This window comes from Pseudorca crassidens, chromosome 2 (assembly GCF_039906515.1).
Source record: "Pseudorca crassidens isolate mPseCra1 chromosome 2, mPseCra1.hap1, whole genome shotgun sequence".
Lineage (NCBI taxonomy): Eukaryota > Metazoa > Chordata > Mammalia > Artiodactyla > Delphinidae > Pseudorca > Pseudorca crassidens.
The window spans coordinates 100,982,850-100,996,305 of NC_090297.1; the positions used below are offsets into that span (position 1 = coordinate 100,982,850).

At 47.6% G+C, this 13,456-nt stretch overlaps 1 protein-coding gene across 3 annotated transcripts in view; it reads right to left on the reverse strand.

Moving 5' to 3' along the window:
* Positions 1-13,456, reverse strand: part of TSPAN2 (tetraspanin 2) — a 41,561-nt gene that overhangs the window by 11,157 nt on the left and 16,948 nt on the right. For all 3 annotated transcript variants that reach the window (XM_067727364.1, XM_067727363.1, XM_067727365.1), the window contains exons 3-6: positions 5,331-5,428; positions 3,743-3,817; positions 2,356-2,454; positions 821-892 (exon numbers count right to left, since the gene is read on the reverse strand). In XM_067727364.1, the coding sequence (XP_067583465.1) occupies positions 821-892; positions 2,356-2,454; positions 3,743-3,817; positions 5,331-5,428 (344 nt within the window). The remainder of the gene's footprint in view (positions 1-820; positions 893-2,355; positions 2,455-3,742; positions 3,818-5,330; positions 5,429-13,456) is intronic.

A 13,456-nucleotide genomic window follows, 5' to 3' on the forward strand; every position in this document is an offset into this window, starting at 1 on the left:
CGTGACTTGCTCTAGTTCCTCATCCTCTCTCACCAGGAAAAACATAAGTGCCACCTAAGCGGCCTCCCTCCATTGGTCTCCAGCCTTCTGTTCTACCAGTTATACCCAGCAGCCTGAGTGCTCTTTCAACAATGCAAAACGGATTATGTTAATCCTCTGCTAAAAGCAACGGCTTCTCCAAACTTCCAGGTATAAAACCATGCCATTGCCTGCCTTTTCAAAAATGTCCCTCACCATTCCCTCTGGACTCCCGATTCTCCTCCAGTCCTGGAATTTCATGCTTCTGTTCTTGCTGCTTTCTGGGCCTGGAATGACCTTCCTTTGTCAAAACTAGGCTCAAGGATCCATCCTCTGCAAGCTTTCCTGACTCCACTGTATTCTGTACAGATACTGTGCTCTGTCAAGCATCAGCTCCCTTGACTAGTCTGTGAGGCCACTGAGGCAGGGACCATGTGTTTTTCACCTTAGAGTTTCCAGAACCTGGCATCGTGCCTGCCACGCAGCACTTAATAAAGGAAGCATTTATCAGTGCGATGACACCCCTGGAAGGGTACGGGGCAACGTCCTTAGGGTGCGTACCTCTGGCCCTGGTGAGCTTAATTAATGCCACTGCATTTGCATCATTACTGGCAAGTCAGCACACCATTATTCCCCAGGGTACCAGGAGCCTGGGACTCATCATTGCTTCACTTATTCTGCCTAGAATAAAGCTGAGGCTAGAAGCCACTGGCAGAGGGCCTCCCAGAATCACCCCTCCACCCCAAGGGCAAGAACCATCTTAACACCACAGGCAGGATAGGAACCTGGTAGAGAAGCTTACCTTGTGTCCTAGGAGCTCCTTTGGGCAGGTCGGCTGGACCTGTTCAGAGCTTTCTTTTCCACAGCACTGAAACTAGAGAGTCCGAAAAGAGCTTTTAGCACAAGGAGGGAGAAGCTGACGCTACAAGTCCGGGTATCACTGCTAAGGACTGGGCGTGCTGAGACTGCAAAACAGCTCTGAGGCCTGACACTACAACCTAGTGGCCGTTCTGGAGACAGTATGAAGAGTCACATAGTCGTGCTAGCAAAGCAAGAAAGGACTTCACCAAATCTGTCCAAGTTTTATGACAGGAGGTGATTGAAGGCAATGCAAACAAGGCAAGAAGCTAGCTGACAGTGCCTGTGTAAACTGTTGTTTTTAGACAGGAGTTAAGTCTTTAGATTCTTCCTTTCAGCCTTGCTGAATAGCTAAAGTTTTATGAGCTTCAGGAAAGGCTCATTAACTGAGGAGAGCCTGGGACGGACAGGAGAAGTGGCCACAGTAAACCTCAGGGGCTAAAAGACTGGGGCTTGAATACTGGCCAGCCAACAGGTGTCCTGCCTTATGGCTGCCCTTCAAAGACAAAGGAACCTGTGTGCTGTCTGATGTCCCTGGGGCAGCTGCAGCTGAACAGGATAAATGGTTGGAACCTTCCAGGACAGACCTGTGACAGACAAGAACTGGGCTACCTTAAAACACCTGGCCAGGAGTTCATAGCTACTTCTCCATATGACAGGGGTTGAGAAATCAGGACGACACTGGCCTGGCCCATCTCCCCCGGGGAGCCTTCCTTGATGAACTGCCTGTAGCTGAGAACACTGCACTGACAGCACGTTCTCACAGGATGTCCCGGGAGAAAAGCAGCGTGCCTGTCTCATGTGCCCCTTCATTTTACAACTGAGGGCGCTGAGTGAAGCAAGGAACTTGCTTCAGGTCACAAAGCTGTTCCATGGCACAGCTGCAGCTAGAGACAAGCTTTTCTGTCTTGAAGGTCACAGCTGTTTCTGTTACATCACAAGGCCACTCTTGTTTTTGTTTTTTTTTGTTTTTGTTTTTGTTTCTTGCAGTACGCGGGCCTCTCACTGTTGTGGCCTCTCCCGTTGCGGAGCACAGGCTCCGGACGCGCAGGCTCAGCGGCCATGGCTCACGGGCCCAGCCACTCTGCGGCATGTGGGATCTTCCCGGACCGGGGCACGAACCCATGTCCCCTGCATCGGCAGGCGGACTCTCAACCACTGCGCCACCAGGGAAGCCCCACAAGGCCACTCTTGAGAGAACCTGATATTTACTTGGGTGGCTTTCTCGATGTTCTTATTTGTGCGTGCGCTTCTGTCCCTTTGGGTGCATGTCCTGACTTCCTTCTGTCGACTCTGTGTTAGGCCTCTTTCTCTTCTAGGTTCTACACATAATGCAAACCTTGGCTCCCACGAAGGCAGACATATAGTGCAGTTGCCTGGCTTCACTCAATTTATTTTTAATCTAGGTGATTAGAGAGAACCTGGCTCATGTATAATCTTTAGAAGATTCCATTTTAAGGAAGAAGTAAAGTCACTTACTGTTGAGTGGAAGGTGATGAGAGTCCCATTTCCCTTTTCCCTGTCTCTAAGGTAATCGTTATAAGCTTCTTCATACATGGTCTGAACATGTCGTATAGCCTGAAAAATTACCAGGAAAACAAGAGGACGTGAGTGAGAAGTTTCAAACGTTCCCCTTTCATCAAGAATAAAGCCCCTCTTCCCTACCCTTCAAAAATATGGCGTTTCCATATGTTTATCTGGATTTAAGGGTAATTCTGCCTATATGGAACAGATTATAGATTCTGGAGTTTCTAATATGCTTCTGAAGATGGAAGGATAGATTAACCAAGAATAATTTTCATAGACTAGAAAGATTTCTTAGAGTGGAGGTTCTCAACCTTGAATGGACATCAGCAACAGCTGAACCCCAGATTCCTGGGCCCCAGCCAGGTGATTCTGGTGCACAGCCAGGGTAGAAACCTAAGCATTCTTGGGACTCCATTGGGTACAAGTACTCAAGTCTTTTCACGACATGGTTTAAAAGGTGTTCACGACCAAGGAAAACTGTTCCAGCATTCAAATATCATAGAAAACGTAGAGAATGTTTTTTCTAGTATAACTGCATGTGATCCCCAAATCCATAAGCTCTCAAGAAGTCGTAAGATCCAATTCCTCTAACCTACAAATATAACCAGCTACTTTAGACAAATTCCAGAGGAGGTGACGTTACTTATTCTACATGTTTACCGTTTTTAAAATCTAAAATAAGTTCATAAACACAATATTGATAGCACATGAATTTATGTAAAATCCAGTAAACTTAAGATTCCATCCTTCCTCCTTTTCCATTTCACTCCTCTCTTCCCCACTGCATGTTTACACTTAAAAAGACCCCTTCCTCTGTGGATTCTCCTGACAACCTATTCTGCTCACCTATAGTTTGAGCAAAAATCTTAAACTGGCTTCATTGGCACGCAGGAGGCTGCCTATAGTCTTTGAGGATGACCTGGCCTCTGCCCAGGCCAAACCCTAAGGACAAAGGACAGGCTAACATGGGATGAGAATGCGTGTTCTTCCCCATCCTTCTTTCTCATGCCTGCAATCTAACTCCTCCCACATTCCAAACAGGATCATCTTAAATTAGAGATCCTTCTGTTACAAAAAACATAGGCCCCTCTATATATCTAATGAAAGCTAGGAACTATCTCCCCAGAAATACGTGTGCACCTATATGCACGCACACACATACACACATATGCTAAAGTCCACACCACACTCCTAGGTTAAAAAGTTCTGCATAAACGATTATTGTGGGGGTTATTTGGCTTTGGAATATCACTGTGGGTACCAATATTCTCATGACCTTTGCCGTAAAGAGAACACTTTAACCATCGTTAAAAAACAATTATAAGTAATATTTACTTACTACATCCTTGCCTATAAAAGCAAATACTCCAGTGGTTATTTCAGCAGCAAATATCACCAATAGGCAGGTAAAAAACTGTAGAGGAGAGAAAATACTAACTTCATTAATTCAATACCTTTTCAGTTTACTTAACCTCTTTGACTCTAGTTCCTTTTGAAAAGCACTAGGCAAGGTTATTAGTTTGAAGAGATCTAGCAGGAAGCATTTGGCCCCTTAGTTCATCCGTAGTTTGTTCACACATTCATTCACTCATTAATTCATTCAGCAATTGTTTATTGAGCATTTGCTCTGTGCCAGGTACTGTCCTTGATACTGGGTATACAGTGGTGAATAAGATAAGATCTCAGTGCCTCTGCTCTCAGGGACCTTATAGTAGAGAAAGGAGGATATGATAAATGAGTAAGCAATAAAAGAGTAAGTTAATTTCAGAGAGTGATATAGAAATCCCACAACCTAGAACAGCACCCGGCACCCATATGTTCAGTGACTACTTGATGAACAAAAGAGATTCTATAAAGATATAAAATAAGACCAGAAGATAGAGAGTGGCTGGTGGGACTGGGTTTGGGGAGGGGGTGACTTGAGACTGCGTGGTCTGGATGGCTTCCCAGAGGAGGTGGAAGTGGAGGTGAAGGGTGTCCTTCTGGACAGATTTCTGTTCCAATCTCGGGGTCTGCTCTGATTAAACTAAGTTCAGTGATAAACAAGACCTGAGATGCTCAGCAACAGGGGAAAGAGAAAGAATAGAGAACTGAGGGAATGAGTTAGAAATCTTACATGGCAAGAGATCAGGAGAAGGGCTTCCCTGGTGGCGCAGTGGTTGAGAGTCTGCCTGCCAACGCAGGGGTCACGGGTTCGAGCCCTGGTCTGGGAAGATCCCACATGCCGCTGAGCAACTGGGCCCGTGCACCACAACTACTGAGCCTGCGCATCTGGAGCCTGTGCTCCGCAACAAGAGAGGCCACGATAGTGAGAGGTCCGCGCACCGTGATGAAGAGTGGTCCCCGCTCGCCGCAACTAGAGAAAGCCCGTGCGCAGAAACAAAGACCCAACACACCCCCAAGTCAATCAATCAATCAATAAATTTATTTAAAAAAAAGAGAGAGATCAGGAGAAGCAGCCACAGTTCAAACACCAAAGGTTGCAATGAGTAAGGAGAGGCCGCCTAATAAAACTGCCATTTCTCCTCATGGAGAAACACAAAAACTTTCTTCCTGCTCCCCTTCTTTCTTAGGTCACACTGGCACTGGATGTATAGCAGTTAACGGAAATTATTTCATTTTTTTTTTTTTTAAACCAGAGGCTACTAAACTAAATAGCCTTAAAATAAACCACAAGAGGTATGTTTGTTTAAATTACCGATCTCAAACAGCAGTACTTTTCTTATCGATAACAGTGCTTCCCTGACTATGGGAATCTTGTAGCTGCCTCACTCACTGTGAAATATTATGAGGCACTTTTTCTCCCAAAACGTCTTCACCCTAATGACCTATTTTTTGTTTTTTTTTCACATTTTCCACAGAGGTAGGGACAAAGAGAACGTCCAGCTCCCTTCAGGCCAAGCCCCTCCCCACCTCGCCCCACTTACAGATCCGAGAACGCACTGGGACTCCCGCGTGGCTCCACAGCAGCCGAGGAAGCCCACGGCCATCATCAGGGCCCCCGCTCCAGCCAGCACGTAGAGCCCTGGGGGAAGAGGCCAGAGAAGAGGCTGACGACTCCAGATCGGCCCTCTCCCCGGCACCAGTGCTGCCAGCCCAGCCTCTGCCACCACTGCCCCAGGCATCTATCTGGCCCCGCAGGGCCTTCAGTTGTTCATATGATAAAGGGAACCCTTGTGGAAGGCTTCCTGCTGAGAGCTTCATGAGGGGTAGGGGGCTGCTGTAATCCCCAGGGAACAAAGAAAGCCCATGCTTACAGAGGTGAAGGGAGCCGCCCAGGCTCACACAACCAGCGAGGCTCGGAAATCGCCTTTGTCCCACAGCTTACGCTTAGTCATCCGCGAGCGCCTCCTACGTGCCACGCACTTCACCTGTCAGATCTCCGCCACCCCTGTAAAGTGGGCGTTAATACCATGCACAGAGAGTGGGTCCAGGGGCAGTGAGGAGCCCGTGCCGGAGCTGGGACGTGAACCCCGACCGTCCTAGGAGCCCGTGGCCCTCGTGGCACTCTGGAATTAGTGGCTGTCCCCATCTCATGAGAGGCCCTGAGGACAAAGTGTCTGGGACGGGAGGGGGGCCGTTGATCTGCCCAGGCTCAGATGGAGAAGCAGGGAGTCGGTGGAACGGAAGAGGGGAGCTTTTAGTCAAGGAGAGGGGCGGAGGGCACAGCGATGAGACAATATGGTTTTGTGTGAATGATAAACTCTAGAAGACAGTACCATATACACTGGAGGCACGCAAGGTGGTAAGTGTTACAAGAAAATAGCCAGTGAGGGGAGGTGATAAGGTAATATGCACCAAATAATGTTATTATTAATGTAATATTAGCTACATTTATTTTAAGGGTTTATTTTCTCCAGGCACTATTCTAAGCGCCTAGCACAGATTTATTAATTTAATCTTCATGAAGCAGGTACCATTATTATCTCCATTTTTTTAGACAGAGGAACTGGGCCCCCAAAGGTTAAGTGACTTGCCCAAGATCATAGAGCTGGGATAAAAACACCCATCTGCCCCTAAAGCTAGCTCAACACCATTATCCCATCCTGCCTTTCCAACAATAACAGCGGCCTTAACTTGGGTGGTCGTTTCACTTAGTTCTGAAGTCAAGCCACAGGAACAGCTGTTCCACAGAGAAAGAGAAGGGCAGAAATGTCTTGTTCTGAGAGAAATAAAAGCAAGCCAGTTTTTTACTTCCTTTTCTGATCCTGAGATAAGTTAGAACAAAATATGGGGCCTGGCACTCGACTTGCTTAGAATAATGCCAATCACCTCAACTTTATTTTCTGCATTTCATTCATGAGTCAGCTGGGAACCACTCCCATCCATGAGAGGGCGGGGAGCTGGCGTCCCACCTCTGTGGGGAAACGCTGAGGTTGGCCTGCAGGGTGTCTCCAGGGGCCCCTCTGGGTGCTGACAGTTGTTTGTGGGCAGCCCTCTCTGTTCCCCGACAGACTAGGCGGCAGGCTGGGCTGCTCTGCTCCCTGCACCACCCAGGCTGTTCTCAGGGCCCTTTTCAGGGTCCGGGAAGCCCTGCTCTTCCGAGGTCCTGAGATGGGTATTTATTTATTTCCCAATAGGCAGGCTCAGCCACTTCCTCCCTTTTCCTTTTCTCTAAAAAAAATAATTTCATGGGGAATGGATGTGGTAATGAGAGAAATGATACTGTATTAAAAATAATACTATTGTTGGTCCCACTGCCGAAATACCTTATTGTTTTAAAATTTTTCTTTATTTTTCAAAGCTCTTTTATTTCCATCATCTCTTTGGCTCCTCAAAACAGCGCCACTAAGTAAGGCAAGTATTATACACATTTCTATTTTACTAATGGGGGTAAGAGTGGCAAGAGGGCTCCAGGCTGGACACGCAAAGCCTCGAGCCCCGATTCCCACCCCACTGGAGCAGTTCCCTCATGGAATGTCTCCTGGGTGGGCCACCTTACTGTACCGATTTCCTACTTACAATGTTCATTGCCTCTTCACTGCTACATGATACAGTCTACAGATTCTGCTTCGAGTCACTAGAGACTGGACCCACTGGGGACATTATCCATCCTACACTCCAGCCACATAGGAATTCACTATGATGTGACCCAGCCTACTCTTTTCCATGTCGTACCTCTGTGGGTTCTCATCTATGTCTCTCTCTATAGATGTTAGGTCCTTAAACAAACCGTATTCACCCTACATAGACTATGCTAGGAACAAGACAGAATTCTCGGTTAGTGTTTGTTGGGTGAGAGGATAGAGAGAGAGCACACTTAATCTGAAGTTCTGGACTGGCTGTCTACGGTTGCCCCTCTTTGCTTAGAGATACACGCTGGGGATACATTCCAACAAGCATCCAGGAAGCCACCAGAGGGCTGGGCTCTCCCAAGTCAGGTAGATGAGGGCGCGGCTGTACACCGCGGGGAAAGCCTTCTGAGAGTGTGGACTCTAGGAGAGAGGGGTGCTCCTGCGGAGGCTGGGGTACAGTGGACAGCGGCACCGGGCTCTGAGGAGGACAGACCTGCTCCCCACTGCAAACAAGCTAACTCAGCCCCTTTTCCTTCTGAAATAAGAGCTCCCCAAGAAAATTCACTTATTTGTACAATATTTCATTCTTAGGCTATCAGAATTCCAGAGCTCACAGCAAACACCCTGAAACTGCCCCAGGGGCTCCGATTCCTGAGGCCTCTCCCCAGCAAAGCTCCGTGTGCATGTGTGGCCACAGGACTCAGTTCAATGCCAAATGAACACTGCTGGTTGGAGCTGATGGGAAAATCAGAAGAAATTCTACACGTGGCAAATTTCTTGGGCCTGCTGATTTCAGTTCCAAATCTGGTTGTAATACTCTGCACACCACAAGGCCACTTGTAGCTTCCAAGCATACCTTATCGTTTTTTTTTTTTTTTGATCTGGCCCTCAAAACATAGTTGTTGAATGAATACATTAATTGGCAATCACATTTTACTTCCAAGATGGTTTCTGTAGAGCCCTCTCGCTCCCGCGGCAGCTTTGTGACAAGTGTATGACCTATTTCTCAATCCCCTATGCTTTCTGAGTCCTATTTCCCTTGAGCTGAAAAAGAGAAAACACTTTGATATTGCATTTTTAGCATTAGTAGCTGGGCCTTGCAACGCCAGTGATCTCCAGGTGACATGCTACCACCAATTCCCTGACAATTCCATCACTTGTCTCTGGTTTCCGATCCTTCTTTTGAAGCTAGAAGCATCATTTCAGTTAACGCAGAAAGGAGACGGTGGCATCCTAAAGGGTTGTCTGCATCAACTCATTTTTAAATGGCTCCCCTTTTAAGGACTGGGGAGTGACACGCTCATCAATTTCGGTGGCTTTTAGCTGCAGGTGATTTCACATACCCTCCTAATGACCATTTTTCATCTGAAAATATTTTTCTCTGCCTCTGTGCAACTTTCCCTCTCTCCCAGCTTGCCCTGGACACACATAATTATATATGTATTTAGAATATTGGATGGGACTTAGTTTACGGGGGAGGTAAGGACTAGGTACTGTGCAGCTGTTAGTTATTGAGTGTTGTTCTAGGAGCTGAACATACATTAGTCATGGAGTCATTCAACACTGAGTAACCACCACCATTCCCAGTGCCTCAGCTGCTCTATGCAGCAACTGTCCTTTGCCCTAGGCAGGCATTATCTCAGGAACCTGCCACCTGGAAGCCTCAGTGCTACCAGCTGGTGTATCGCCCTGACTATATGGCATCTAAACGACTCTTTTATCTTCCCCTCTCTTACTCTCCCACATCATTGTGCCTCCCGCAGGCTGACAGCTGACGTTTATTGAGGGCTCATGACACAACAGGTACTGCGCTCAAGCCACGTTCATAGGTTAAATCATCTCATACGTCAACCCTATGAGGTATGTAGAAATGGTATTCATATTTCACAGATTAGGAATCTGAGACACGGAGAACTAATTTATGGAAGATTGCATGACTAGTGAGGGGGGAAACTGGAACTGAACCCGGGGTTCTATTCCAAAGTGCACACCCTCACTCTTATGCTGCATTTTCAGAAGGAGCTCAGAAGAAGCGTGATTTTCTTAGCTAGAAATCTGTGAATTTTGCAATTTACAAATGGCAGGAGGGTTCTTTTCCTTCTTCCTTGAGAAAAGTGCCCGAGGGATCTATCATTGATGATTTCTGGGTTTTCCCTTCAAAGCACATTGGTGGGAGCTAGAAATCCAGGTCTGCCAGCCGCGCCTTTAGGTAAGTCCTCTTATTCCTCAGTTTTGTTATGTGTAATATGGCAATAATTATCTATTAAGTTCTTGTAAAAATGCTTTGGAGAAATTGTCTCAACAATGTAAGCTATGGCACGTGTCTGTTCTGCAATTACTAGGAATCTCAGGTACAACTAAAAATTGAGAAGTAAAAAAATATTAGCAGAGTGAGTCAGAGTTTTTAAAGAGTCAAGCCAGCCCCTCAGCACTCAGCGCTGGAATGCTTTCCTTACACAGAACATCCAGCCGCCATCAAAGCCAGGCTCTGCGGCTCTGCATTCACAGGGAGGGACAGCCACAGACAGCCTGCGATCCCGGAGAGCGAGTGGCTGCCGTCTGTGTGGGCAGCCCCTTCCCCTTCATGGAGAAACCCGATGACGCCCTCGGTCCTCTGCTCACAGACATGACTTCATGTGCTCCAGCTTTCTGAGGGCCGAGGGGATCGCTCCTCACTCTGCCTCCTGGAAAGAAGACCCCTGTGCTGCCTGTACCCCTAAGGGGCAGCCCCAGCGACAAGTTGTAACAGGAAAGCAGAGGGGCACATTGGTGGAACTTGGAAGACACTGGGGCCTTTTCCCAAGAGTTCACTGAAGGAGACTAATGTGGAAAGGGTCTGGGAAACACCAAGTCACCCAGCCTTTCTTGCTGCCAGCTCCACTCTTGCCAGGCTCTCCTTTCTCCACGATAGCAACCAGTGGACACGACAGCCTGGGTCAGCCTCCAGGTCTCGACCTGAGCTCAGAAGTCCTTGAGAAGAGGCAGCAGGTGCAGTCAGTCTGACTACCCTGGCTCCCTGGCCTCATTTCCAGCTCCCCTCACAGCTGGATCCTCTCCACACTGGCCTCTGGCTGTGAAGTCACCTCCAGATCTTTATTATAAGAAGGGACCTTCTCTCCATCACCAAGGAGAAAGACCCAAGGGTCCCAGAGAGGAAAGCATCCCCCTAGAGGCGGCAGTCATGTGCCCAGAAGCAGGGAGCTAGACCACGTGCCTTCCTGAGGTCCCTCTCAGGGAGAGGTGGTATTTCTTTAAGAGTGCTTCGATGGGCCAAGCCTACTCTGCAGGGCTCTTTAACAATGGGGTGATAAGAGTGTAATGGGCTGATTGCTCTGGAACCTATTCTGAAAAGGAAAAATACACAGAGCAGTGCACAGTACCCTGTGACATGAAGTGAGAGTTTCCAAAAACTGGGCCTGCTTCTTCTTTAAAGTCCTGTTACCTCACACTGTTTGCTATGCAAGTCCATAAAATGGAATCCTGGTGTACTTTTCTTCTTGTTTTATTGCTAGGGAACTGGTGTCTTTCCTATTTGGAAAATTATTTATTGAGGAAAGAAACATCCATTTCTGTAAACATGTATATTGCTCTTCCTATTTATATTATAAGAAGTATTTCAAGTGGAGAAAAGGTTCCTGACCTCACAAGGACTTTTTCTTGTTGGCACTCTCCAGAGAGACAGCACAGGCCTGGGCATTGGCAGACCTGGGGTGCGGGCTGAGCCCCACCCTGAAGGGCTGGAAAACCACAGCTGACTGTCAGCACCCCTCCTCCTCTGCTTCAACCCCTGGTCCTCAGTTTCCTTATTCGGTTTAGCGCTAAGACTCTATGAGAATCCACTTCTCTGGACTTCAAGCACTGACCGCGAGTATTCTCACCACCAGACACTCAAGGGTGACTTAGAGAGGGGAGGGAGAACCAAGGGTGGGCAGACCCACGCCACGCCCCAGGTGCCAAGAACAAGCAGGAAGGATTCAGGCCCCGCTGTGAGGGCTGTTGTTTTCCCCACCCAGAGTTCACTTCCTTTTCTTTTCTATTAGACAAAGAACCTCCTCCACTCTCAGTCCTTGTGGTCTGAGAGGGCTGACTCGCCTCAGCGCCAAGGCAGGTGTGAAGCCCAGGCTTCAGCCAACGAGCCCGTCCCGAGCAGCTGGCCGCGATGACTGGTGTGGGAACGGCCACTGGACCCAAGATTGCCAGTGACAGTGCGACCCAGGACTTCGGTTGGATCAGTTGGAATGAAAGAAGCGTGTACTGTTGCTGAGGTTACCTGGGAGATGGCGCCTGGAGCTGTGGGTGGACGTTTTATCACGTCTAGGGGGAACCTGCCCCAAACTGGGGCCACAGGAAAGCGGAGCTAAGAGGTGGCTACAGACTGCATTCCAATCACATCACTTGTGTCCCTGTGATGAGAACTAATCCTGACTTTTCAGTTACGTGAGTCAAGAAATTTCTGTTTTGCTCTAGACAGTTTGAGTCGTTTCTGTGATTTGCAATTAAAAGCGTCCTGACCGATATGTCCATAAATATATGACATTTCTTGCATCTTGGGCTGTTCATGTTGCTTTAGTTTACATTAGGAAATAGGATCAGGAACGTCTGTATAGAACTAGTTTGTTCTCCTATTTAATGCAGGAATCTCCTGTATTGGTAAAGGCTCCATTCTGATTTTGGGTTAAATACCAAGGTATCAGAGGGATCACTTTGACCTGTAGAAGTCTGCTCAGCTTCTTTGATCTATCAAGGCATTAGAAAGCTTTTCTTATGTTGGCCCCAAATCTGCACCTGTGAAATTGCTATCAGTGCTTTGTCTCTGGAGCAACACAGACAGAGGCTGCCCCCCAGACTGGCTTCCATCTTTCCTTCCACATACCCGCCCCTCTCTCTAACCGAGCAGGTTCCCTTACCTCAGGTTTCCATCTGAAAACCATGAGTTGTGACTTCTAGGCTTGACTCTGTCTATCATTGATATCTTTTTTGTTTTGATTCCTTCTGTCCCTGAGTTTAACGATGTTTAATAATAATATTTAATAATGCTTAATAAAGTTTCTTGTCTTTCTGTCCCTTTCTTCACAATTCCTACTGCAACCACCATGGGTTATGCCCTTATTTCTTCAGGCCTGACTATATCAATAATCTAGCACCGTCTTTTTCTGTCCTCCCCTCTCATTCCACAATAATCTCTTTAAAATGCAGTGTAGGTCGTACCCTCCCCCAAACCCTAAATCATCCTTCTATTGTTTATTAAATTAACTAGCCCTGACATTCAAGGCCCCCTATACTTGTCCTCTGTCCCTCCCCAACTTTTCTAATCTTAATTCCTACCATGCCCATATCCTTTACATTCTGGTAAGAGTCCTCTGCCCAGCCTCGGCTTGCTAATCACTATCCTGTAGACACACTGTGTGCCCCAAACCTCTGCAATCCCTATTCTTCCTTTTCTCTATCGATTACGGTTGGTCTTTCAAACCTAACTCAAATCCTTCTTGCCTCACCAGTTTAGAATGACCCCTGATGCACCAACTGCAAATACCACTAAGTCAGCACTTGGTTACACACTAGTTTCTCATCCCCTACTTATCACATGGTCTCGGAATTGGAGGCTACGTCAGCCTCCAACTCCTCACCCCTTTCCCACAGTTGGAGGGAGACGGCTACTACCCCTCCCACACTGAGGCCTCTCTCCGTGGCAGCCCTCCCTCCGCCCCTCCCTCCTCTCTCCACCCCCCTCCTCTCCCCCTTCTCTCTCCCCTCTGCAGTCCCTAGTCATGGAGGGACTGAGATTGACCCCTCCACATCTTGAGATGTCTCTCTTCATTTTGAATTATGTGTCTCTCCTAGACAATTCAAAATACAAGATCACAAATACACAGAACCAGACCCTGACTGGGCAGGGGTCCCCGGTCACCCCAGATGGATGAGTGAATAACTGACTTTGTGGTGTGCCCACTTCACTCAGGGGGGCAAAGGGGCTTTTCCAATTCTTTGGAAATGAATTGTGGTTACACGCTGGGCTTCTTTTCTTGAAGTGGCTGAAA